This window comes from Hemicordylus capensis, chromosome 3, assembly GCF_027244095.1.
Source record: "Hemicordylus capensis ecotype Gifberg chromosome 3, rHemCap1.1.pri, whole genome shotgun sequence".
Classification (NCBI taxonomy): Eukaryota; Metazoa; Chordata; class Lepidosauria; order Squamata; family Cordylidae; genus Hemicordylus; species Hemicordylus capensis.
The window spans coordinates 291,893,732-291,920,933 of record NC_069659.1 but is presented as its reverse complement, the minus strand read 5'-3'; the positions used below and the strand labels follow the sequence as shown (position 1 = coordinate 291,920,933).

Here is a 27,202-nt window from a genome sequence, read left to right as displayed (position 1 = left end):
AGAGCAATGAGGCAAGCTGAGAGACAGCTGGAATGTAAGTAGAGGAAAACTTAGGGTGAGTCTGAGCAAACACCGGTTAGAGCTCATTATCGAGCTTATTCTGTGGCAGAAGAGTGGATGGAATGGAAGAAATGCTTTTTTTCATCCACCACTGCATCCTCCCGATGTCATCCCGTGGGGCTTTTCCAGGTGGTCTGGGCCTCTTGAACTCTGGCCCTGGGCAGGCTGTATTACAGTATAACCATCGGTAGCACACTGTAACACATTTGCACAGCACTTTGTGGCAACGTCGCTCATATTCACCATGAGTTGGACACTACAGCTGATACAGGATCTTTGGGAAAGGTGCCAGGAGTAAAACATGGTCTAGTTTTGCTGGAGGAGTTTCAAATATTGGTGCCCAAGGATGTGGACAAGGTGTTTAGTCGAGTTCGGCCAACCACAAGTATGCTTGACCCTTGCTTATTAAATCCAGTAGGGAGGAGATTTTTAGCTGGGTCCAGCATGTTTTAAATGCCTCATTGAGTGGTCCCAGCTCCACTGAAGGAAGCTGCTATTCGATTACTCCTAAAGATACCAAATCTGGACCCAGAGGATGTAAACAACTATAGGCCTGTGGTCCCTTCCTGGGAAAGGTGCTTGAGTATGTAGTGGCTGACCAGCTCCAGAGACTCTTGGAGGAAACAGACTATCTAGATCCTTTTCAATCAAACTTCAGGCCCGGCTTTAGAACAGAAACTGCTTGGGTCGCTCTGTGAGAGGACCTATGCAGACAGAGACAGGGGGAGTACAACCTTGTTAATTCTCTTGGATCTCTCAGTGGCTTTCGATACCATTGACCATGGTATCCTTTTGGAGAGGCTAGCCGCGCTGGGTGTGGGAGGCACTGTTTGGAGGTGGTTCCTCTCCTACCGCAAGGCCCCTTTCCAAGAGGTGGTGCTAGGGGGTTACTGCTCAACCCCTTGGCATATATGCTGTGCGGTTCCGCAGAGTTCCATTCTTTCCCCTATGCTGTTTAACATCTACATGAAACCGTTGGGAGAGGGCATCCAGAGATTTGGCCTGAGGTGTCATCAATATGCAGATGACACTCAGCTTTATCTCTTTTTCATAAGACACAGGTGAAGCACTGACTGTCCTGAATCGGTGCCTGGATGCAGTAATGGACTGGATGAGAACGATTAAGCTGAGACTCTATCCAGACAAGACAGAAGCACTGTTGGTCGGTTTTAACTCTGCCCGGGTGAATGATGTCCAGCCTCTTCTAGATGGGGTTGCACTCCTTCTGAAGGACTAGGTTTGCAGCCTGGGGGTGCTCATTGATCCAGCACTGTCACTAGAGGCTCAAGTGGCCTCTGTGGCTCCATGTGCCTTTTATCAGCTTTGGCTGATATGCCAACTGCAACCTTACCTGGACAGAGATAGCTTGGCCGCAGTTACTCATGCTTTGGTAACCTCTCACTTAGATTACTGCAAAGCATTGTATGTGGGGCTGCCTTTGAAAACGGTCCGGAAACTCCAGCTGGTACAAAATTGGACTGCAAGATTAATAACTGGGGCTGGGCGTTTGGGGCATATTATGCCAGTGCTTTGTCAACTGCACTGGCTCCCAGTCCGTTTCAGGGCACAATTCAAAGTGCTGGTTTTAACCTTTAAAGTCCTAAATGACTTGGGGCTGGGTTACCTGAGAAAGCACCTTGCCCCATATGTCCCAATCTGGACCTTAAGGTCTTCTTTGGAGGCCCTCCTGCAGGTGCCCCTGCCAAACAAGGTGAGGAGCATGGCTACTATGGAGAGAGCCTTTTCGGTGGTTGTACCTTGTTTATGGAACAGCCTCCCCAGTGAGGTTCACCTGGCTTCATCACTTTGTTCTTTTAGACACCAGATAAAGATCTTTTTGTTAACTCAGGCCTTTTAAATTTTAAACTAATTTTTTTAAATCTGATTGTTACTGATTTTTTTTAAAAAATGTTTTAAAATTGCTTTTGTATTGGATTTTGTATTTCCACCCCCCCCCTTCTTTGGTCTGTTATGATTTAATGTGTTTTTTTACCTCATGTTTTAATGTTGTGTTGTAAATTGCCTAGAGAACAATTTGTTATGGGACAGCTAACAAAAAAAGGTTGTTATTATTTATTATTACAATACAAGGTCTTATTTACAAAAAGAAGAGTTTGGGCCCTCATTCCTTCACAAAGGGCCACCTGCTCAGTTGATATATCTTTTTATATCTGCCCTCCAGCCATGCCAATGGAAAAAACATTAAGATGGACCAGGATAAAAGTTCTCAGATGTGTTGGGTATGTCAAGCTGGAAAGGTAACTTGCTGGGGATAAAGAAGGGATTAACCACCAGTTCTTAATGCAAGTGGGGAAATTACTTCTCTCCTCCTGCATTTCAATGTCTAAAATGTGCTGCTTCAATATTCTAATAGCCTGTTCGTGACCCTTAGCAATTAAGAGTTCAGAGGAGATTCCAAGCATCAGAAGTTTTCCCTTCAGCTTTAAGTGGCTTTGAGTGGGACTGGTCCTCCAAAACTAGAGGAGCCAGCCCACTTGGACAAAAAATCGAGTTGTAACCAGTCTTGACTCCACCTTGTTCTCCCCCAACTCCAGCCTAAAGACAGCATTATATACACCTTTAAATACCTCGAGGACCGCTCTTAGAAATTTAGTTTGAATAACTTCTAACTGGGCAATATTTGAATAAGGTCTCAACTGAGCTCCCAAAAGCAACTGAGCCAATGATTTAGCCTGAAACAACCTAACAGCCGCTGGCACAAAGTGCCAGTCTCCACAACCAATAAAATCTCAAAATTGCAGCAGTACTTCACAGCGCTGTTTGCACTATATAATCCATATGCCCTTTTCTCCCCACAGAAGCCTGAAACACCACCCCCAAATACTTAAAGCACTTTACCTGTTTAATCACATTACCATTAATTTTTCACTTATATAATTTAGTTCTCTTAGCAAAAACCATTATTTTGGTTTCCCGATAATTTAGTCTTCTAGACAAAAGTGCTTTGCAGTGCACTCCTAAGACCTATAGGTGATGAAGATAAAATTATTGTGTCATCTGCATAGAGAAGTATAGATCTTCTTTCTAATTTAAGAGGGTGCATGTCTACCCTGTTCAAATACTGGACAAGTGAATTAATATAAAAATTAAATAACAGGGACGCTAACATAACAGGGGCCTTTTTTTGACATCAATACCTGTGGAGACTGAGTTTGAAAGGTCACCACTGGAATTACATCTCACACAGAGAGAAGTATTACTAGGTAATTTGTAGAGCAATAGTAGTAAGCATTTATCAATCAAGGTTGTCCTAAGCTCTGACCATAAGAAACCTCTTGAGATAAAATCAAAGGCAAATTTAAAATCAATAAAGGCAGCATATAATGATGAACTGGGTTTACTGTCATATTTTTCTACAAGATGCTGGAATACTAAACTTTGATCTATCACAGAGCAGCCAGCTCTAAAGCCTGCCTGCTCTTCAGCAGTAGATTCTTGTTCCAACCAATCTTGCAACTTCTACTGCAGTAATACCCAGCAGACTTATTGGCCTGTAGTTGCCTGGATCATCCCATTCCATCTTTTATTTTAAAAAGGGACAATTGTGGCAGTCCCCAGTCATATGGTATATCAGCAGTTCCATGTAAGTCAAAAGGGAAGCCAGTACGGGAGCCCATCAGTCAGCATTGGCCTTTATTAAATCAGCAGGTATGTTGTCACAACCCAGGTAGGGGTGTGCACAGAACTGTCCATAGCAGTTCGGTTCGAATTCGAACCAAACATCCAGTCCACAAACCAATTCATTAGAACTGGCTGGCAGTTCGATTTGTGCTGTCAACCAGGTCAACCTAGTTCAACTGGCTTTACTTGTAAAGGGGAATCCGGTGAGGATCCCCCTTTACAAGCAAAGGGGATCCCTAACTCTAAAGGGGTTCAGGGGCAGGCGGGGGGCACCTTATTGCCAGTGGCATGGTGCCACTAGCAGGCCCTCTAGTCCCCACTGACACTCTCCTGCCCACAGGTTAGAGATCCCCTTTGCCAGGGTGGAACAGGACTGCCTGCTGGCCCAGGGTGCAGGAGTGCCAGCAGGGCCTAGAGCCACCGCCAATAATGAGCCCTCACATCTGCCCATCCCTTGAACCTATTTAGAGTTAGGGATCCCCTTTGCTTGTAAAAGGAATACTTATCAGATTGCCTGTTACAAGCATAGCCACCCAAACTAGTTGAACTGGGCCAAAGCGGTTTGATCCAAACCAGATCAATTCAGACCCCTTTTGGGGGGGCTGGTCCGGTTCAAGCCCATGCCAGTCAGGTTCTAGTTGAATCAGGCTGGTTCAGATCTAACTGGGTTCAATTCAAACCAGTTCTGCACATCCTTAAACCTGTGGCATTACCCAGTTTCAATTGAGTCATAAGCCCATTAACCTCTTCAATGGAGACTTCTGGCCCATCAGGCATAACGAGATTGCTTAAGTCCAATAACTCTGCTCTCCCAACCTGGCTCTTGTAGAGGTTCTTGAAATGTTCTTCCCACACCTCTACTGGAATATAATAGTCCGCTTTGTCAGTGCCCTTGATAGGGCACTCAGCTGTCATATAATATGCATCTGTTCACCCAGGCTTTTAATTAAATAGTGTTTTAACAGTTTTAACATTGTTTTAAAAAATTTTAAATTGTTGTAATGTGTCAATCTTTCTGTTACCATTTCTTTTGTTTTAATTAATGTTTTAACTTTTCTGTCATTTATTCTGTTTTAACTAATGTTTTAACCTTTCTGTTGCAAACTGCACAGAGACGTGAGTTTGGGCAGTACAGAAATATGTTAAATAAAAATAAATAAATAAATAAATGTCAGAAGGTGACATGATCTCTGTTCTTTACCTGACATTTTGTACCCATTAAAACCAAGGAATCTACTCAAGCAGGCATGAGAGCCAGCATGGTGTAGTAGTTCGAGTGTTGGACAAGGACCAGGGAGACCTGAGTTCCAATCTCCATTCAGCCATCAAACTCACTGGGTGACTCTGGGCCAGTCATATCTCTCATCCTAACCTACCTCGCAGGGTTGATGTGAAGGTAAATATAACCATGAACCTCTGGGCTCCTTGGAGGGCGAGCGGGATATAAACGTGAAAATAAATAAATAAATTTACAAATAGAGGGGGATTAAAAGTACTGAAAATTCCATTGTCTTATGGGAAATAAATATTGTAAATGTGTTTCCTAGCTACAAATAGTATCCACATGCTGATCACATGAATACATCTTTCCCACCACATATCATTTTAGAATATTTTACTATACTCCTGGAATCAAATGCCTTGAACAGATTTAATTACATTGCTTCAAAATGATAGGTTACCTGCAACCAGTTTGTCCTTATATAAAACACCTTCAGTATCTTTTCCACAGTATACTTGCAGTTTATTGCTCTGGAAATTTGGATTTTGAACTCTTTTTCCTAGTTTAAATAGAGAAAAATTAGTATAATATAAATATTCAATCTTCAATAATCTTAGGCTTCCAGTAAATTATGTTAAACTGCAGATTCTGCCAATATTATATGGTACTGATTGTACACTTCATGTCATCTAAAGATTATTCAGTTCACTTCTGGTAAGATAAAATTCTAATTTGAGAACTGGCGGGGAGGCAGTTGAATGTTACCAGGATTCTAATGAATGACAATCCACTAGTCCACTCTAAAGACTATTCTTAGAAGTCTAGAACAGGTTTTGTATTGTTGTCTAAGACTATTAAAGTTGAGAAACGAATGACAAGCCACATAGAGAGAACAAAGAGCACAGGCAAAAGGGCATTCTACACAGAAAAAGATTCAAGCTTATCTAGTATCAGGAATATCACATTAGGAATAGTTTCTAACATTCTGGCATAATGCTTTCTTTACCTTTCAGAAGGCCTGAGCTCCTCCTTCTGGTAACAGCTGGTCCTTGAAGCCTTTTGGTTCTGTTCCTCTTTATTCTACCAGCACATTTCCGTTCTTAAGAAAATGACACAAAGGTCGCTTCAACACAAGCTATTCAGCAGAGAATTGCCACACTTTGTTCACTCATGTTTTAAGAAGAATTTATTTATTTTATTTATTTTTATTTATTGTTAAATTTATATACCGCCTTTCATTAAAACAATCTCAAGGCGGTTTACAACAAAATTTAAAAACAAAATGGTAAAAAAGACACAATTAAAATATTAAGTGAAAAACATTAAACAAATCTGATTAAAAATTTAAAACAAAAGCATAAAAGCAATGCAGAGTACAAAGAGCAGCAGCAGAGAATCAAATATATGCCTGGGCCAAAATGCAAGATTTTACACTCTTTCTAAAAGCTGTGATGGAGACCGAGGAGCAAATAGCCACCGGGAGAGCATTCCAGAGTCTGGGGGCAGCAACAGAGAAGGCCCTGTCCCATGTGCACGACAACTGAGCCTCCCTCATTGTCGGCACCCTGAGCAGAGCCCCCTCAGATGACCTCGTCAATTGGGCAGTAACCCTTGGGAGCAGGTGGTTCCTCATGTATCCCAGGCCCAATCCGTTAAGGCAGTGATTCTCAAACTTGGGTCCTCAGGTGTTATTGGACTTCAACTCCCATAATCCCCAACCAAAGGCCACTGAGGCTGGGGATTATGGAAGTTGAAGTCCAATAACACCTGAGGACCCAAGTTTGAGAATCCCTGCGTTAAGGGCTCTAAGGGTCAAAACAAACGCCTTGAATTAGACCCAGAAACAAACTGGTAGCCAGTGCATCTCTTTCAAAATGGGTGTGATGTGCTCCCACCAGGCAGCTCCAGATAAAACCCCAGCTGCCGCATTTTGCACTAGCTGCAGTTTCTGGATATTCTTCAAGGGCAGCCCCACGTAGAGCGCGTTACAGTAATCCAGCCGTGATGTGACTAAGGCATGGGTAACTGTGGCCAGATCTGCCTTCTTGAGAAAGGGATGCAGCTGGCGCACTAGCCGAAGCCGTGCAAAGGCACCCCTGGCCACCGCCTCCACCTGAGCTTCCAAAAGTAGAGCAAGGTCCAGTAATACCCCCAAGCTGCATACTTGCTCCTTCAAGGGGAGTGCAACCCCATCCAGAACCGGTAAAATCTCCTCATCCTGATTGGCTCTCCTACTGACCAACATTACCTCCGTCTTGCCCAGATTCAATTTCAGTATATTAGCCCACATCCAACCCATCACGGCCTCCAGCCCCAAATTCCAAATGTTGTCAACCTGTTGTATACCTGCGTTGTGTTCCCTACTTTTTTCATACATGATTTGTGGTTTTTAAAAGTCATATCATAGCTTGTTCAGTGTAGACTGGCAGAGAATTATTGAGCTGACTGTGCCTTTAATTAGAAGATTCCAGTTTGCAACTTCTATCTAATTGATTCCCATTTAGTCCAGTTACAGCACTACTGATAATTTGCCCCTTGGATTGGTCACGTCCTCTTTCCAGTGGAGGGAAGAGCTATAATTTCTGCTTTCTTCTCTCTTTTTTAATTTATTGCAAAATAATGCTACTTGGCAATAAAAAAGAAAACAATTAATGAGAGGAAACCAGAAGCTAGAGCCATGGTATAGAGCTGTATAAAATGCTCTGCGGTACCATTTAAATCTGCTTCCAGAGAGGAGCAGAAAAGCAATGCCTCTGGTGCTAGTGGTGGTACTTACCTAAGGGCAGAGTGGGCAGCACCCACCTGAAAATATTTGTCAGTCATTTTACTTCCTCTGTCTGTCTTCTGTAGCCATTACTCTGTCTGCCTCACTGTCTATGCCTCTTCCCTGCCTGCAGCCTGGCCCCAGTGTGTACATAAGGTGGGCTAGAGTACCAGAATTTTGTAAACACCAAGAGGAACACACAGAGCAGTTCAAATTTGAATATTAATCAGGCAGGAACCAATTACAAGGCTTGCCTTTGTTTTCCAAAAAGGGAGGAGCTTAAAACACCCTGAGCACCAATCAGAAGGCATCATGCTGATTGACTCCTCAGGCAGCTAATGGGAGTGCCCAGAGGGCAGCTAAGTCTTTTAGCTACTCAAATCAATCCAGAATTTTCACTTAAGGCACAGGTGACCAGGAACAAATTATTATACTTCCGACACATTATGCAAAAAAACCAGCTCCCTTGAGAAATCCATAATGCTGGGGAAAGGTTGAAAGAAAGAGAAGAAGAGGATGACCAGCAGCAAGGCGGTTGGACTCGATTACAACAACACTGAATGCACCACTGAGAGACTTTAAAGACCAAGCTGAAGACAGATCATCCTGGAGAGAATCTATCTATGTGGTTGCTAAGAGTCAACACTGACTTGACAGCACTTAATGAATCAATCGATTCTATTTAGTATCTTTTGCAGTTTGTTTGTTTGGACATATATCCCAAGGGGGATCCTGTAGAGAGTGTGGGGGAGAAGTCAAGAGGAAAAGAGAGGGAAAGGGAAGGAGAAAATGGAGTTGTTGCTGAATAAACCTTTAGTTCAATCTACTTAAGATTTCCTTTTGTGTATGAGGGAAGCAGCTACAAAACACTATTCTGAAGTATCCAATCACCATTTTCGTTAGAGAGCAGGTAGGCTGGCTAGCTGGCTGTTGGTAAGTCTGATCATTTGCTGGCTTATTTGCTTGTGTTTGTTTGGAGGAGAGGAATGCAACCTCTGCTTTCTCTTTCTTGCTCTCTGATCTGATCTACATGCAAAGCATTATGACCCATTCCCAAAGTGATTTGCCATAAAACATTGGAAGGAACAGCAAACTGTAAAACTGGACTAATTAGATTAGAAACTGGCATAAGAAGCCAGAAAGTTAAATTAGGGCATATGCATGGATTTCTGAGTCCAAACTGCTTTTCAAATAATTGCAGAAGTGGCTTTCCATGTGGGTGTGGTGTATGTAGAGAAGAAATGCTGTTGGAAGGAAAATAATTTTTAATATCCATTTGCTATGCAGAGAGCTAACCATGTTTTTCTCTGGATTGTGGCCAGTATCCCTAAAATTAATATGTCCACTAGCAGTGATGGTTCATTGGGCAAGGATTAAGGAAGTGGTCTCTATAAAAAAGCATTTGTTGCTTTCTAGGATGGACACCCAGGTTAAGTAGTAGGCACCCAACGCAGTCAGAGAGTGTCACCCAGCTGTTCAGCAGGCATGGAAAAGAGAGAAGGTGTCCCCATGCATCTTTGCTTCCCATTGTGTCCTCTAAGTTACAAGAGGTGGTTCATAGCTACAGCAAGCATCACTGAAATACCTATGGTTTTTCTATTAATATATGCATTTTTTGAATAGGCAGGCAGAGCTGCCCTTGTAACTTCAGAATGCATTTGTTCTCCACTTTTGTAGCTCGTCTCTGCTTTACCTATGGCTTATATAGATTTATTTACTTTCACATGTATATCCTGTGCTTCCTCCTAGAAGCCCAGAGTGGTAGTGGTGCACATGGTTACATTTATCCTTCCATCAGCCCTATGAGGAAGGTTATGCTTAGAGATAATTGACTGTCCCAGAGTCATTCAGTGAGTTTCATGGCTGAATGGGGATTTGAACTTGGGTTGTCCCAGTCTAGTCCAGCACACTAACCACAGTATCACTGGCTCAGAGTTCTTTCTTGTTGTTTGTCTATTAGTAGTAGTATGACTAACAAGCAGAATGCTGCAGGTTTGAATCCCTGCTGGTACTATATCAGGCAGCAGTGATATAGGAAGATACTGAAAGGCATCATCTCATACTGCATGGGAGGAGGCAATGGTAAACCCCTCCTGTATTCTACCAAATAAAACCACAGGGCTCTGTGGGTGCCAGGAGTCGAAACCGACTTGATAGTGAACTTTACCTTTATTCATTTTTGAAATAATCAGGCAGACAAAGCTGCCCTGGTGACCTCAGAATGCATTTACTCTCCACAGAAGCAGCCTTTTGTAGCTGGTCTGTGCTTGACCTGTGGCTTCTACAGTTCTTTTTGAGTGTGTATGTGCTTGTGTTTTGATCCTGCTGTGTCAGATACAAATCTACACACTACTGTAGTCCTGTTAAGCATTATAAAGCAGCTGATGTGTTCCATATTTCTCTGTATCGCTGCTCATGAGCAACTGAGATTTGTGTGTGTGTGTGTGTTTATGTAACACATTTGTATACCAGCAAAAACCTATGTCTCTGGGCGGTTTACAATAAAACATTACAAATTAAAAATAAAATAAAATGTTAAAACATTAAAATAATTTAAAATTTAACACAATATTAAAAACTATTAAAACTGTACATCTAATTAAGAGCCTGGATAAATAAATATAGGAAGATGCTGAAAGACACATAAATAAATGTGTCTTAACTGTGTCTTAAAAAGCTGTCAGAGATAGGGAGGCTTATTTCAAGAGCCTCTTCATCTCTGTTTGCATTTTGATCCCACTCATTAGCTACAAATCTATACTTTGCCAGTTATTGCTAAGGCACCTGCCTAGTCCTGGCTCCACCTCTGCATCCTCCTCTCACTACTTGTAGCTCCACCCATCACCTGCCCTGCCTAGTACCCCACCACCACCAGGAACCACCAGCCACCACTATGCTAAAGGGTATTAGTATTGAAGCAGCCAAATACTTCCAATGAATTAAACACAAACATCTACATATACTGTAGAGGAGGGATGGCCAGCTGATGGCCCATGAGCCAAATGCAGCCCTTGAAGCAACTTACTTTATCTGAGTCCTGGCAGCCCTATGTCAGGTGAACCATCAAAAAAGCAATTGTGGTAGGTAAAGAAACCAACTGGAGTATTAAAACAACCCACTCTCTATTCACTATCACATAAATCATAATGTATCTTAAATGTAAAAAGCAAGTGTTTATTTTCCACTATATATCCAATAACCTGAATAAAAACACATGATCTGAAACTGTATCAATTCTAATTAGGGATGTGCACGGACCGGTCCGGAGGCTATTATAGAGCCCCCTGAACCAGTTCTAAATTGGGCCAATCCACTGGTGGGGGTGGTGTCTCCCTTTAAGGGGGGGTTGCACTTACCTCTCCTGCCTCTTTCCCCCCGCCGGCACTCTGTTTTAGTGAAAAGTTTTTGGGGCGCCAGCGGTCCTCCTTGCCGCCCCTGCCCCTGTTATTGTCTGAAAATACTGAAAGTAACGAGCGTGCGTGCACCCACTGTGAACGTCACGCATGCAGCGTATGCACACAGCGTGTGACGTGCGCGGCAGGCGCACACAGCAGCAGGCACACGTGCGCTTTTTACTTCCGCTATTTCTGGACAATAACGGGGGCGGGGCAACAGGGAGGAACGCTGCTGCCCCAAAAAACTTTCACTAAAACAGAGTGCCTGTGGGGGGAAAGCGGCAGGAGGGGTAAGTGCAAAAAACCCCGCCCTTAAAGGGAGAACCCCGCTGGCGCTGAACCTCTGTGGTTCCGTGCACATTCCTAATTCTAATCCAGAAACTGCATAAAATCCCAATAATAAATCCAATGACATGTAACCACATGAACTAGTTATTCTTCCATTATTTCCAAATGATGCACTTTCCACAAAGTTCATGTAGAGAAAACCTACCACTATTCGAAGAAGGCAAGATAGAAAGCCTTATAATACAAGGTTACTTTTTACTTGGATACTGTTATTGATGGTTTGGAGGAGGAATTTGCATGAGTACTGCCATAAGTGCCACTGAGGAAGACCTAGAAGGTGGAAACACGTTTGGCAGAGACAAATAAGTTACACAGAAATATGCATTCTCCAGATGAACTCCAATAACAAGAGGAAAAACTTCCGGCAAAGTTCTACAGACATAATAGTAGTGTGTTGATAGTGTATAGAAGGTGAGTTGTTCTAATACTCCAGCCCTACGTCAGGTAGCAGACTCCTTACCAAGGAAACAGATACATTGAAGCACCACAGAGAGGTGGGGCTTGGGCCAGAAATTAACAGCTTCATGTTTTTGGGAGAAGACCCACAGACAGATGAAGAAGCACCAGCTGCTGCATGCCAGCTGACAAGACAAAAGTAGCCTCAGGTCTCAGGCAGGAAAAAATTGCAAGTATGTGAAATTCTCAACAAGTGTGCCACTGCACAGGCATGAGACTGCCAACAATGCCAGAGCACATTTCAAAGGCAATGGCAGGGAGAACATGGAAAAATGTAGTAGAGGCAAGATGGACAGCTGGGGTTCCAAAGAGTGGGGCAAGCTGAGGGACATGGCTGCAGGAGGAGGAGCAAGGTGACAATCCCCTCCTTCTCCTGATTACTAAGGCCTCCAAGAAAGAAGAAAAGAGTCAAAGCAGGAACCTGGTAGCCAGAGCAGAGAAAGTCACTGTAACGAATGGAGACTGGCAAATGGTGGATTTAAGCCTAGCCTTTGTCTCAGAGCAAGTCCTCGTGGGGGAAAGAAAAATGCTGATTCATTCCCACCATGTTTGCTCAACAGAGGCTGTTCCTTTAAACTTAACCTAGTAGAAAATATGTTGCCACCACACCCTATTTTACAGGGTTTCCCTTCTCCAGGGAGACCCTCTTCCTCTTTACCAAATGAAAAAATACAAAAACCTCCTTGGTAGGTTGCTGAACAATTAACCTTGAGGCATGTTTGCACCAGAGTAAGACCCCTTTCCAGCACCCCACCCAGGGGCGTAACAAGGCTGGAGTGGGCCCAGAGACAAAATTTTAAGATGGGCCCCTCCCTGATACACACACACTCACTTCACATGTGACTTGCCTCTGGGGGGCCCCTCGAGGCGTGGGGGCCCCCAGGCAGCCGCCTCCCCTAGCCTAATGGTAGTTACACCCCTGACCCCACCCCTTTCCTGAATTGAAAATCAACTCAAAGAGGCTTGTTAAAATTGTAAAGGACCAAAAAGAAAAATAACCTTTATTCAAAATACTACAGACTGCTTCAGTCTGAGGCTCTCTCTCGCTCAGCTCCAGTTACAAGTAACAGCAAACACTCAGTACTTTAAGATTACTTCCAAAGAACACTCCACTGGTATTTGGAGTGGCACATTTTAAAGATCTTGGTTACTCAGTTGCACAGAACATAAATGCAAGAAAATACAAAAGAAAATGCCCCCAGTTGTAAGGAACCTTTAAAAGACTTTTGCAGTGCCCTGGATGGATAAAAAAGGCACAGATTCAGCATTCTTACATTACAGATAAAACACAATAGACCAGTTATAAGGACCAGTTATTATAAGGATCTGCAAAGCACTAAAATAAAGAAATCTTATGCCAGCTACCTAACACACAGTTCCCTGGCTAAACCTTTCTCCAAAGCAAAGCTCTGGCTTCTTCCCTGAACTCACTGAAACCATGGTAGAGACTTCAGGCCCCTGCAGAGTTCCTGGTTGCTGCCATGGTTTGGCCAGCCAACCTGTTGCTTCCCCTGCCTGGCGCCAAGTGAACGAGAACAAATAACCTCTTCATTTCCTGCCTCAACGCCCCTCTAGGTCCCGGTCACTGTGTGCTGAGTGGCTGATCCCTAGAAGTCACTGCCTGACAAACAGGGCAGGGTTCCCTTCCGGTTCACTCTTTACGGTAAGGGAGGGGCCGACTGCTACAGTCACAAACTCCCTAATGTTCAATCAAGGTATGGTAAAACATTTTTCCACAGTTACACTTGTGCCATTGAGGTTTTGTCTGAAGAATGTAATTTACAAAGTTGTCTGATAATGCCATGCCTGAGTGAATGTGCTCTATAATTCTGTGGGCCCTCACTTGCTTTCTCTCATCATTCAACCCGTGTGACATCCCAAACTAGCTTCCCATCCTTTCCTGCATCCAGCACAAACTCCTTGGCCTTACCTTCTCTCCATGGGTTTATCTCACTCTATCTTTTTATTGTTATTTTCTCCTTCAGCTCTGCTACACTCAGCAGCAAAAAAACTTCTTCTCCCATAATTTGCTCTGTACATTCTGTGGGCCAATACAGGCATGGCTTTAAATGTATTGTTTGCCAGTGACAGCTTCTCTCTCTCTCTCTCTCTCTAGCAGCTCTGGAGGAGTAGAGGGCAGCAATTTTTGTCAGGACTGCAGTGGGAAAGAGCCATCTTACCCAACACCATGGCCCTGATCTGGATTGGTGGCTCCCACAGCTACTGTTTACAAAAATGAAGAGCAAATAACATGTTCAAAGTCTTGTATAATTTGGCCCTCTCTTATCACCTTTATGCTCCAAAATCTTTCACAGAGCCCACTTCTACTCACACTGCTTACCAGCAGAGATCTCAAGACTGCTGTCTTTTGTCTGCTGTGCCTTTTTGCTTCTCTGTTCAGAAGACCTGTTTTCCCTTTTCCGGAGCACTGAAACAAAAACATGAAGACAAACCATATTTTGGATAAGAATTAAGATACAGGATCATGTCTAGAAATACAGCATGGTGGGAAAGGGTTAACAACCCCTCCTACACCACAGTCCTGATCTGGATGTGTGAAGAGGGGGGCAACAGAGCTAAGAAGGTCTTGCACACGACCAAACTCAGGTCATGGCGGGGGGGAAGGAAGGATCCTACCTTCCCACACCCAAATGACCCAAGCCTGCTCCTGCTGCTGCCACTCGCCACCCCCATGAGCAGTGCAGCGGTGATGTCCAGAGCAGGGATCTGGCGGAGGAAGTCCTCCAGTATCCCACAATGTATTGTGTCGGCAAACAACATATTTAAATCTGTGTCTAGCTCTCTCTTTCCACCTCTTATATGCCAAAATCTTTCACAGGCTTCATTGCTACTCACGCCACTTCTTGGCAGAAGTCTCAGAACTGCTGTCCTTTGTCTGGTGTGCCTTTATGCTCCTCTGTTCAGAAGCAGAGCTGTTTTCAGCCTTCTGGAGCGCTGAAACAAACACATGAAGAGGCAAGAGGAAAGTGGAATCCAAGGGGGACGGCAAGAGGAAAGTGGCGAGAGGAAAGCGATGGCTGGCAGCGGGGAGAGGAAAGCCAAGAAGAGAACTAGAGGCACAGATGCTCTGTGCCCAGTTCAGCCAGTTACCTTTAAAGCCCTTAACAGTTTGGGTCCTGGATACCTGAAGTACTGCCTGCTCCCAAGGGTTTCTGCCCACCCAGCAAGGTTGTCAGAGGGGCCTTTGCTCCATGTGCCAGTGCTGAGAGAGGCTACATTATCATGCACATAGTAAAGGTCCTTCTCTGTTGTTGCCCCCAAGCTCCAGAATGCTCTCATAGTGAATGTCTGCTCTTTGACATCTGTGGCTGCTTTTGAAAAACAACTCATGACCTTTTTATTTGTTAAGCTTTTACCCCTTAGGAGCTGCTGGGGTCTCTCAGCTCTCCTGCGTCTGTCTTTTTTATGGTTGTTGTTTTGGTGTTTTATGATGGTTACTTTTTAAATGGTTTTAAGGTTTTAAATGTGACTTTTATGAAGTTGTATTGTATTTTGTAAACCTCCTTGGGATGTCTTATGAAAGGCGGTATAAAAATTGAATAAAATAAACAAAACTTGGAGAGTCCTATTGAAATTAAGCGGTACTTTAGAGTAACACCTGAGTGGTAATACTGAGTAACTTAGTCTGCATGTCACCCACATATTGCAGGTGGAGAGCTGAAGCACAGACATTTGCCTGCCATCTGGTGAGTACATGACTAAGGAGAGATTTGAACCAGGAAGCTCTTGGCTCATACTCTTAGCCACTACCTGCTAAGGTACATCAGCTATCCATTAATGTGAAACACTGCGAAACACTTTTGAAATACTGTGATTTCTTGAATCTTTCTCCCCAATGAAGAATGCATGCTAGAGATGCATTGGGATTTTGTATTAAATATATTTTCTGCACTTATCCGCTTTTCTGTTGTTAGGCTCTGTTTTTGGTGCTCTCCTCCCACCCCACTTCTTCTGTACTTATCTGTAAGCCTGAATTGGTGTGTTTAGCATAGCTAACATGAATACTTACCATTTTCCAAATCTTCATAAATGGACTTTAAATGTGGATACACATCCAGATTTTCCTTGCAGAAGAGCTTCCTTAACGCTGGCACACTGTTTATCCCTTCAAGTACATTGTATATTTCTTCATGCATAACTTTTGGATTTGCGTCTACCTTCTCTTTGCATTTCTAGAAGGAAAAACCACACACCATTCATCTCACATTCAGAAACACATTCATAGACAAACTATATAGCAACCATCTATCTTTCCATTTACAACTGCATCTAATAAGAGATTGTTTGATGGTTATGGAAATTGGACCAAAGACACAGAATTGGGCCATTAAAGAGGTGTGAAAAGGCAGCTGCTCCAGGCAGTGGATTGACAAAGATGGGATGGGGCGGGGCAGGGCGGGGGCGGGGTTCTGCTTCTCCACCAGGTGCATTACTGGGCTTCCCCACCCCAGACCCCTGTTTACCTTCAGGTGGCAGTCTACCACCATCCCTCCTCTTCTTCCTGTTCCCATTTCCCAACTTTTGAAAAGGCAGTGGATGGGGAACGGGAAGCAGGAGAAAGCATGAGGAGCAGAGTGATGGGCAAGACAGGAGGAGGAAGCAGAGTGACAGTGGCACTGCTGCCACCATGTAAGTGGGCAATAGGTGAGGAGGCGGAGCAAGACAGCTGCCAGTCACCCTGGTACCTGAGACAGCTGCCTCACCACACCTCATTTGGAGGCCAGATCTGCATCTTTGTTTTGCTCTTGATAGCCCATCACTCCAGTCTGCCACACTTCCTTCTGCTCTCTGTTTCCTGCTATCTGCCTTTACAAAAGTCATGGAGCAGAAACAGGAGGCAGCAAATCAGTGGCAACAGGTAAGCAGGGAGGCTTTTGTATATTTAGCAGGGGAATATAAGGCTCTCTATTATGTATCAGGGGGAGAGCAGTTGTCCCTATTCATCCTAATACAGTGTCTCTCCAATGACTGTTGACAGAGGCTTCTTTGTGCATCTCGGGAGCTTGGAGGCTGAAGAACAAGGCCAATTTGATGAGAGAAGAAGTTCTAAACCAGGCCTGCACAATATATGGCCCGCAGGCCAGATCTGGCCCACAAGGCCTTTTTAATTGGCTTGCAGGCCCATTTCCCTCCCAGGTCAGCCACTGTTGTTTACCTGAGGTGTGCACTGTGGCCACCATTAGCTCTAAGGCGTGTGCACACACACACACACACACACACACACCCAAGCCCTCCATGCAGCAGAGCATTCCCATGCTCACTTCCTATGTGGCTGTTGCTCCTCACTGCCTTTCCCCATTGCCGGCAGGGCTCTTGTAAAGGAGGAATTCATCTCCCTACAAGAGCCCCGTTCCCTGCTGCCAAGCCTGAAACCTCTGCCTCTGCCCACCGCTCAGGCTCTTGTGAAGGAGCCGATGGGAATCGTCTCCCTCCGAGAGTCCTGCTGAGAACGGGACTCTTGCAGGGAGATGATTTCCTCCTTTACAAGAGCCCTCGTGGCAATGGAGAAAGGTGGTGGGCGGGGTGGGGGAAGCAGCAGGGAAAAGGGCTGCTTACAAGGTGGGGGAGGGTGGAGGAAAAAGCCATGGGATTTCTGCACAGTCTTTCAGTTTGTATATGGGTGTGGGGTTTTTTTGGTCCTTTTTTGCCTTCATGAACATTAATTTTATGATGGAGTTCAGCTGTGAAGGTTTGTTGTTTGTTCATACCCACATTGAAGAGAACAGGTTGAACTCTCAGTAGCATGTCACTCTGAATCTCATGGGGCAGTGCATCAAACAAGATACTTGGCAATGGAATTCTCACATTAAGCCCATCACAATTTCCTGTAATGGCTGAGGACAAGCAAGCCCGAGCAGCAGCAAATGTCTTATGCGTGTCTGTCTGTTTCCTCCCCTGCCGCTCTCTCTTCCTCCTTTACAGCTTGCAGCTGCAACAGGAACAGCAGCAAAATCCTCCCCAACCCTCTCTCACCCCCACCGTCCCTCCCCTATGGGTCCCCACACCTCCTCTGATGTGTCACCATAGAAGACTGATTGTTTTATACCACTAATCTTTCCTCCCAGACAGAAATTAATATATACTTTTGAAAGTTGACTTATTAGTTGAATATTAGCTGAACTAGTTCATTTTTTAAAAAGATGTGCTTTAACAAAATCTTTACAATATAAGAGCGGGAACCCATGCAGCCCCCTTTCTAACTTCCCTCCCCTGTAATACTTTACTTAATTTTTTTTAATTTTATATCCATCCCTGTTGGCTTTTAGGAAACAACTAAAAGCCATTTTCAGCCAAGCTTTTTAGCTATTTCGTAGTTTTATGGGTATTTTAATTTGAACTTTTTGTGTTTTTAAGTTAAATTACCAATAATTTGTTTTATTTTTTAAAATTATGTGTGATGCTTCAACAGTGATCCTAGAATAGGTTACAAAATGTTTTACTGCTTGATGAGGTAGCACTCGATCAATACACATATCATGGAGAATTTGGTGTTGCTTTCTGCTGGTTTTAGCAACATCCTGCTGCATATTTGACTGTTTTGGTTAATATCTTAATTTGGTTAATGTGCCTTTCATGCAAAAAAAAGTATATTTTAAATATTTTCATGTTTTCAGTCAGTGTATGTGCACTTTAGTTCTTGCTCTGCGCTTGTTGTGTGATAACATTGTTATTGATTATCACTGTATACCACTTACAGTATCAGTGGCCTATGTGGGCTTCCCAGCAGAAACTGGTGGGTCATTGTGTGAAACAGGATGCTGGACTAGATGGGCCTTGGACCTGATCCAGCAGGGCTGGTCTTATGTTCTAAAATGTTCTGAAAGTGGTTTACATTGGGCAGATAAAAAAATAAAATGATTCCCTGTCCCCAAAGCCAACTGTCTATACGGGATAAGAGCAAGAAAGCAAGGATGAATTCAAATTTAAATAAAACTTAGACAACAGGAAGTTAATTATTATTAATGTTTATTTTATTTAATAAAATAAAATGTGCTTACTATAATTTAATTGCATTACTTAATGCAAAAATATTATTTTGCTATAGGCCCCTTTTAACCACCAATTACTATTAAAAAAGAAAGCAGTAGCTTCTAATACAAAATCAAATATATAATACACTTCTTTTTCCTTCCATATTTATGGTGCTCACTGCTTAGTAATGAATAACTACTTCCTGTGTTGATTACTAAGCTGCAGAAGAAGAGATGTGGGGGGCAGGGAGGAACAAAAATTTGCCTGCATTCTATATATATATATATATATATGTATGTGTGTGTGTGTGTGTGTGTGTGTGTGAGAGAGAGAGAGAGAGAGAGAGAGAGAGAGAGAGAGAGAGAGAGAGAGAGAGATTGTTATGTGCGCACACTGTCTTCAAACTGCTGCCCAGAACACAAATGTTTCCACTCACTGATGATAAAAATTAGAGGGAACACTGACTATGGCTTCTCTCTCTTTGAAGAATCTTGCCACCCACCCACACAGCTGCTACCCAACCCCCACGGGCTAGCAGAAGGTGCAGTGTTGCACTGCTGCGGCAGCAGAGGCATCGCTGCTTGCATTCCCCTCGTTCCTGAGCCCTCCATGTGGTTCACTTTCTCCCCACTTACTACCCCGCCTGGCTCCTGAGGGCCTTGGCTACTGTCGGGGCCAGGTGTTTCCTGGAAATGAGGGCACACATGCACCCTGAAGGAGATACAGGCTGCATTCACATCCTTATTCCAAGCATGCTCCCGGCCCCAATGGAGGTGGAAGGCCAGGGAGCCTGAAAGCAGTGGGAGAGTTGGTGAGACAGTGCACTGCTCACCTCCTCCTCCTGCTCGCCCAGGTTCTCGGGCCCTCCAGCTCCATCAGGACCAGTAGCATGCATGGAATGAGGATGCGCATGCACTCTGAATCTCCTTCAGGGTGCATGCTCATCCTCATTTCCAGGAAGCTCCCAGTCCCAACACCAGGTGAGGTGGAAGCAAGTGAGCCATGTAGAGGGCTCAGGAGCCAGGGGGAGGTGAGCAGCAGTGCCTCTACCACTGCCGCCGGAGCGAGCCATCTGGCCACCGCTTCTGCTGCTGCCCGTGGTAGTTGGGTGGTGGTTGTGGTTTCAGAGGTGGAAAGGAAGAACATTTTATTGTTATGTATTTTGTACATATTGTATTGTATTTATATATTGTATTAGAATGACTTTTAATTCAATGTATTTTAATTTAATTAATCCTGGCCTGCCAGAATACCAAAAGTTTAATTTTAATTAATTTCATTTTAATTTGATTTAATTAACTATAAGTGTTAATTTAATAATTGGCACCCTAAAAATTGATCTCTGCCCCCACACGGGAAGTCACAGTTGGTTTTGGCCCACGAGGGCATTTGAGTTGTGCACCCCTGTTCTAAACTGTCTTGAAAAACTAAAAACTGACTAATTGCCAGGGCCACACGGCATCCACACAAGAGTACTGAATGAACTCTAATGTGAAATTGCTGATCTCCTAGCAAAAATATGTAACTTGTCCCTACAATCATGTTCTGTCCCAGAGGACTGGAAAGTAGCTAATGTAACTCCAACTTTTAAAAAGGGAGCTGGAGGAATCCGGGAAACTACAGGCTGGTTAGTTTAACTTCTGTGCTGTGTAAATTGATGGAGATGACAAAAAAGGAAGTACTTTTTCATACAGCGCATAATTAATCTATGGAATTCTCTGCCATGGAATGTGGTGATGGCCACTAGTTTGGATGGCTTTAAAAAGGGCTTAGACAAATTCATGGAGGAGAGGTCTATCAATGGGTACTAGTCTAGTGGTTATAGGCCATCTCCAGCCTCAGAGGCGATGCCTCTAAGTTGCAGGGGAGCAACAGCAGGAGAGAGGGCATGCCTTCACCTCTTGCTTATGGGCTTCTCAAAGGCATCTGGTGGGCCACTGTGTCAAACAGGATGCTGAACTAGATAGGCCTTAGGCTTGATTCAGCAGGGCTGTTCTTATGCTTTAATTTAATTTATTTATTTAGAGCCATTTTGGGACAAGGGACCATTTTCTTACAGCTTTTGCTATTTAAACCACTTTGGAATTTTTGGGGGTTTTTTGCACTGAAAAACAGCATATAAATATTTTAAATAATGGTCACTGACACAATGAGCAGTCATACAGAGATGTAACGTGCTGCCTCTGGGGTACAGCAGACTTCAAAGCAAGTTCCAACACTGTTCACAAGAAGCAGTTTCACAAGCAGCATTACTGCAATTTTCCCTATTCACAACTATTGGAAGAAATGTGGTAATACTGCTTGTAAAAATGCTGCTTCTGAACAACTTCAGCACTTGCTTCACTCCATATGACTGTGCATCAGTATTATTTTATTATTCCATTATTATTATTATTATTATTATTATTATTATTATTATTATCCCTTTGCCAATGCTTGTTTATCCTCTCTTTAACATTAAAAAGACAACACATGGGAGGAAAACTGCATCTTCTTTCCTCCTGTGCCTTACCTCCACTCAGTATACAGCTCTAGCCACTTTTCTCCAGTCATGGCTCACTTCCAGTATCATCAATAGGAAAGGAGAATGTGTAGAGTTACTGGGCACAGGGAAGTAAGGCATAAGAAGGGGAAGCATTCAGCAATCCTCTCCCATGCGCACACACACCTTTTACTCTTAAAGACAGACTCCACCCTACTTTGTGAATGGGGTGGATACATGAATGATAGCTCCATCACATCTGGTTTGACTCTAAGAAAAGTCTAGGTGCTCTGAATGCTCAGTTGGGACCAATAATGAATTCACAGACTACAACAGTCACCTTAAACACTTCTTCAGATATTATTTCCTCATCTCGTAGACCATGAAGAAATGGAAACAGCACATTGATTTGAGAAGCAATCCTAATTTTCTTGGTTTTGAACAACTTCCAGATGTCATCCCCAGCATGAGAATTTGGAGCAGACATGTTGTAAACAAAGCAGGACAAACTTTCAAAAGCCTTCAAGGCCTAAAAGAAAACAAAGCTAAATTATTGGCATATTTAAAGAAGAATTTCTAAAGTTATGTTTAACTTATGTTTAACTTGGTTATACTTAAGTATAACCAAGTTATACTTACATACATAATTGCCATCCTTGATTATGTTATATGCAGTGTTGTAATCTTATTGTAATAAAATTAAAAAGAAGAAGAATTTCTAGGAAATACCATTCTAAAATCTAGAATTAAGTGTTTAAATAGCAAAACCTCATTTCCGAATTAAAAATTTAAAAAATCTCGGAGGTTCAATTCACTCCCAGTGTAAGCGTTAAATAATGTAAGAGTCTGGTTAGATTAAATGCAATTAGATGGTTCAAGTGAGCTTGGTCAGCCTCAGGTGAAGCATCTGGTTCAGAAAATTAGGTCCTATTCAGATAATGTTGTTGACCCTAGGCAATGATGTAGTTCTGGAAAGCTGTTCCCAAAATGCCACAAGTAAAGAAATTAAATTAGTTTATTCTGCTAAAGCTTCATTTGATTTTACCACCATCCACGTGTGAAGCAACAAACCAAACTGTTGGAACTGACTGAACCTATGTGATTACTGCTTTCTGATTGGATCTCCCTCGCTCGCATATTTTTTTTGACCAGGCCCCCAAGAGCTTAGTACCACATTGATGTACAGGAAGCTGTGGTGGTTTCTTTCTCTGGCGCCATGATGAAACCCTCCTCATGTTATCAGCGTCAGCCTAAGTTACTGCCCCACTTAGATAGCTTCTGACTCACAGACACCTGCAAGGTCACTCTTGAGGACAAGAGACCTACTCTAATCAGGCCAGTGCTAAAGTCTGGTCAAGCGCTACATCACCTATCAGTAGCAACAATATGCTTCTAATAATTAGAAATTGTGCAATTAAACCTCCAACACTGGTCTGGTTCATATACTGTATAACATTGTCATCAATGTGGGTTAAAAAGACACTGGATATACTTCCAATGAGTCACTAAGGCTGAAAATGTCTAGTGTCTTATTTGACATAGAGCTCTTCTCTTCTAATGTAAAAGTTGGGGGATGGGAAATGGGCTCAGAGTGCTCTACCTGAACCTAAATCTTTTCCCACAATGCTTACATGGAGCAGAGAGCTAACCCCTCCCTTTCGCTCTGGGATACACACACAAACACCACCACCCTCACACACCTACACATTTTTGAATTAATAATGATCTACAATTGAACAATTGAGCTAAATTCTTGAACTGTACCAAAGAGCTGTTGTCACCTTAAGTGGCCCAGTGGGGAAATGCTTGACTAACAAGCAGAAGGTTGCTGGTTCAAATCCCTACAGGTACTATTTCGGGCAGCAGTGATATAGGAAGATGCTGAAAGGCATTATCTCAGACTGCATAGGAGGAGGCAAAGGTAAACCCTTCTGTATTCTACCAAAGAAAACCACAGAGCTCTGTGGGCGCCAGGAACTGTGATTTGAGCACTTTTAGATAAATTGGACCAGGAAGATTAGGGAAGAGGAGAGCAGGCCTGCTCTCTGTCACCCCATACAGCTTCCTGCCAGCGCAGTGTGCATCCCAATAGCCCTCCGTGCGGCACCAGCACACACATTGCACCTGCACATGTGTGGGTGCCATGTGCATGTTGGCAGTGTATGGGGGCTTATTGGGATGTGCATGTTGGCACTTGACAGCACACTTTACCTTTACCAAAGAGCTATGATTTCTGTTCTTACAAATAAGCATTTAGGCAATCATCACATCAGAGATAGGAAACAAAAAGTTCCTGACAGAACTGCATCCTTCAGAAGAGCTGATATCTGAAATCCTAACCAGCAACTTTGCATCTGCAGAGGGTGAGCCTTAAATTTGTGCCTAGCTTGCCAAAGTTAAAGTCCAATAGCAAAAGCCAAAAAGAAACAGGACCTTAACTGCCATCTCATTTTCCAAGTTCATTGAAAAAAGTGTTTAAAGATGTCGGTTTGTTTTTGCATACAAGTCACACTCGATTGATTTCGGAGTTTGAGAGCAGGATGTACCTAAAGGCATCTAGTGCAACCTATCCAGCGTGGAAGGAAAAACCCTTAATAACGGTTTACCATGTTAGGCTAATGTTCCATCTAAACCCGCATTCCTAAGGCTATTGCCAGTCAGCCTCGCTCCGCTTTTGCAACACAGCAGCACAAAACGCTAGCAGATTCCGGCAGTGTATTTCTATTGATCAGAACAATCTCCGGCACCCTCCTGGGCAAAAAAATACACATTATATGCAAACGTATGTGAGAAAGCTCCCACTCCCCCTCGCCTTTACAAAAAATTGAAAAGTAGCCTCGCCAGTCAAATAGGTTAGACGGGAAGCGGGATGACTACATCGCTCTTATCCCGTCAGCAGCAACTCCTTCCCCCAGCACGTTCACCCTGTCGCAAGGATCGGGGGCAAAGCTCGAAGAGAACCCCTACGAGATGGAATGGGACCCATCCACACACACACCAAAAGCGCTCGAGAGGCTCAAGAAACATCCAAAACTTACCCTCGCGCCTTTCTTGAACGCGCGCCGAGCCAAGAGACACTGACGGCCACTTCCGTTTTAAGCAGCATGGAAGAAAGTTCGTCACAAGCCAGTTTCAGGCAAATCGAAACTGAAAGTTGTCGTATTCGAGCCCATATCTTTGAGGTTTTCTTTTTTAGACGTTTCGTTTGTCCCAGTGGGGATCATCTTGTATGTAGAGAGTTTGGGGGTTGGAGTGAGGCAGGGAAAGGAGAAGAAGAAAATGGAGCAGTTTCTGAATCGGCTCTACGTTACATCTATATAAGATTACTTCGTACTTGTGAGGAGGAAGCAGCTATAACAAAAGTACTACTGAGCTCAGCAAGCAAGTTGGCATTGGGCTGCGGACTCCCCGCCCATCTTTAGCCGGCAAAGGCACAAGGCCAGGGAGTGAACAGGCAGCCCTCAGCTGCATTTTCTTTAGTGGGGAGTGTTTGCAAGCTTCCTTTTCGGCAATGCTGACACTTGTAAGCACAGATTGATGTCTCCCCAAATGTCTCCAGTGAAAAAATCATTTGTGCTACCCCCTTCATCAAGTGTCATGACGGGAACTGACCACAAATTTGGAATTGACCAAGTGGGTCAAAACAGGAATTTATCACACTTTTTAAAAATCTTTAACTCTCATCACACTTGTCACTCTATCAGAGCCCCTCCCTACAAACATGTCACTCATAGCATGAACGACCAAGACTTCCCAGCAATGTAGACTGGACATATGTGCAGAAAAATGAGCCAGCATGGTGTAGCGGTTAGAGTGCTGGACTAGGACTGGGTGACTCTGGGCCAGTCACTTCTCTCTCAGCCTAACCTACTTCACAGGGTTGTTGTGAGGAGAAACTTAAGTATGTTGTACACTCTTCTGGGCTCCCTGGAGGAAAAGTGGGATATAAAGTGTAAAATAAATAAAATAAAATGTGTATGCATTCAATCTTGGCTCATGGACTGATTAGGGATATGCACGAACCACATTTTGAGCACTTTTGATAAATTGGACTGGGAATTCACCCTATACAGCTTCCTGCTGGGGAAGGAATCACCAATAAGCCCTCATGCAGTGCCAACATGCACATGGCATCCGCACATGTGCAGGTACCATGTGCGTGTTGGCGCCACATGGAGGGATATTGGGATGCACACCGCCCTGGCAGGAAGCTGCATGGGATGACGGAGAGCACAGCTGCTTTCTTAATGTTGCCGGTCCCATTTATCTGAAAGTGCTCAAACAGCAATTTGAAGCACGGTTTGTGAACATACCTAGAACTGAGCTATACAAGAATTTCAACCTCCTTGCCTTTAGGAACTGTACAACATATAAAGCCGTGTTGCAGCCCTGAGTTGGTATATAGATCTGTAGCAAAAATCATACCAGTGCAGTGAAGTAGAGGCAATATTTGGATAGTTGAAGCAAGGCAAAAAAATGCCTATTTACCCCTGCTAACTGGGCAAAGAGGCACCTTTTACTGTGGTGATTCTCTTTATTTAGCAGGGGGAGAGTAACTGGCCCTATCCACGCCCAGCACAGTACTTCCAGTGACTGTTGCTGGTGTGTGTCTTATGTTTCTTTTTAGAATGTGAGCCCTTTGGGGACAGGGAGCCATCTTATTTGTTTTATTTCTCTTTGTAAACCGCCCTGAGCCATTTTTGGAAGGGTGGTATAGAAATCGAATTAATAATAATAATAATAATAATAATAATAATAATAATAATAATATTTGCCTCTCTCCTCCCTTCCAGTGGTTGAGGAGAGGAGCAGGGGCGTAACTATAATAGGGCAAGGGGAGACAGTTGTCTGGGGGCCCACTGCCTTGGGGGGACCCTCCAGAGGCAAGTCACATGACTCCCCCAGCCACGCACCCGCCCGGACTTCCTTCAATTGTATTCATCCTCCGAAATTGATGTGTGTTAAGACCTGGAGCTACCAGAACAGCATGTCTTTCTCTAGTACCATTAAATGACTTGCATCGTCCCCAATTTACAAAAGCTTTTAAAAAATAATTTAGGATGGTGTTCTATTGTGGCACAGAGGTGATAGATAGATAGATAGATAGATAGATAGATAGATAGATAGATAGACAGACAGATAGAAAGAAAAAATTTTGCTATGCTTTTTGTTACCACTGTTCAGCCTCATTTAAGATTTCTTTACTTCATGAGCTGAGCTTCAGTGAGGGGGAGCCATTTTAAAATCTTGTCTCTGGGCCCACTCCAACCTTGCTACGCCCCTGGAGAGGAGGCTGCTTACTAAGAGCCTCTTCTTGTCAATCACCTTGGTCACCTTTTGAAAAGGTAGCCTGGGAGTTATTCAGACATGGCTTCATGCTGCGGGTTATCAGAAGAGAAAATCTGCTGCGCAACAGATTCAGAGCTGTTTAATTCAAGGCATTAAATGGACTATTCACATTTCCTCGGCTCCTCTCCACATCTTTCCTCTGTGTGCGGTCCCACAGCTTGCTCCGGGTTTTTTCTCCAACCAATGACATCCCAGGAGGAGGCGAGAGACGCCTCCCTTCATTATTACTTTTTTTAGGATAAGGATTTGTTTCCTTTGAATAAAAGAGCACCAAAAACGTTTCACATCCTCTTAGTATTTGTTTTATTTACATATATACAAGTGGAGCATAAGTGGAGGCAAACTGCAAATGCTCTTATAGGGCAACAAATCCATTAACCCATACCAGATCAAATCTTGAGGGAGAGGAGAGGAGAGAGAGGGACTTTTGCATCCCAAGGTGTCTTCAAGTCAGCTCTTTGCTCTCACTCGCTCTCTCCCCACACTGTCTC

General features: G+C 43.5%; 1 protein-coding gene and 1 long non-coding RNA gene across 9 annotated transcripts in view; one reads left to right on the top strand and one right to left on the bottom strand.

Moving 5' to 3' along the window:
• LOC128351338 (nuclear body protein SP140-like protein) overlaps window positions 1-27,202 on the bottom strand; it is a 92,687-nt gene that overhangs the window by 56,652 nt on the left and 8,833 nt on the right. For 6 of the 8 annotated variants that reach the window (XR_008319717.1, XM_053310815.1, XM_053310814.1 and 3 more), the window contains 7 exons: window positions 24,401-24,586; window positions 21,703-21,891; window positions 15,918-16,080; window positions 14,744-14,842; window positions 14,229-14,315; window positions 5,931-6,023; window positions 5,385-5,483 (listed from right to left, as the gene is read on the bottom strand). Coding sequence is in view for 7 of the 8 variants with exons in the window: in XM_053310815.1 (XP_053166790.1) it covers window positions 5,385-5,483; window positions 5,931-6,023; window positions 14,229-14,315; window positions 14,744-14,842; window positions 15,918-16,080; window positions 21,703-21,849 (688 nt within the window). In the remaining variant the exon portion in view is untranslated. Of the gene's footprint in view, window positions 1-5,384; window positions 5,484-5,930; window positions 6,024-14,228; window positions 14,316-14,743; window positions 14,843-15,917; window positions 16,081-17,063; window positions 17,171-21,702; window positions 21,892-24,400; window positions 24,587-26,820; window positions 26,961-27,202 lie in introns of those variants that run through there. The other 2 variants (XM_053310816.1, XM_053310818.1) reach the window with 2 other exon arrangements.
• LOC128351340 (uncharacterized) lies at window positions 2,255-6,150 on the top strand. Its single transcript, XR_008319719.1, has 3 exons — window positions 2,255-2,318; window positions 4,932-5,098; window positions 5,938-6,150. It is a non-coding gene; the product is annotated as an uncharacterized LOC128351340 (long non-coding RNA).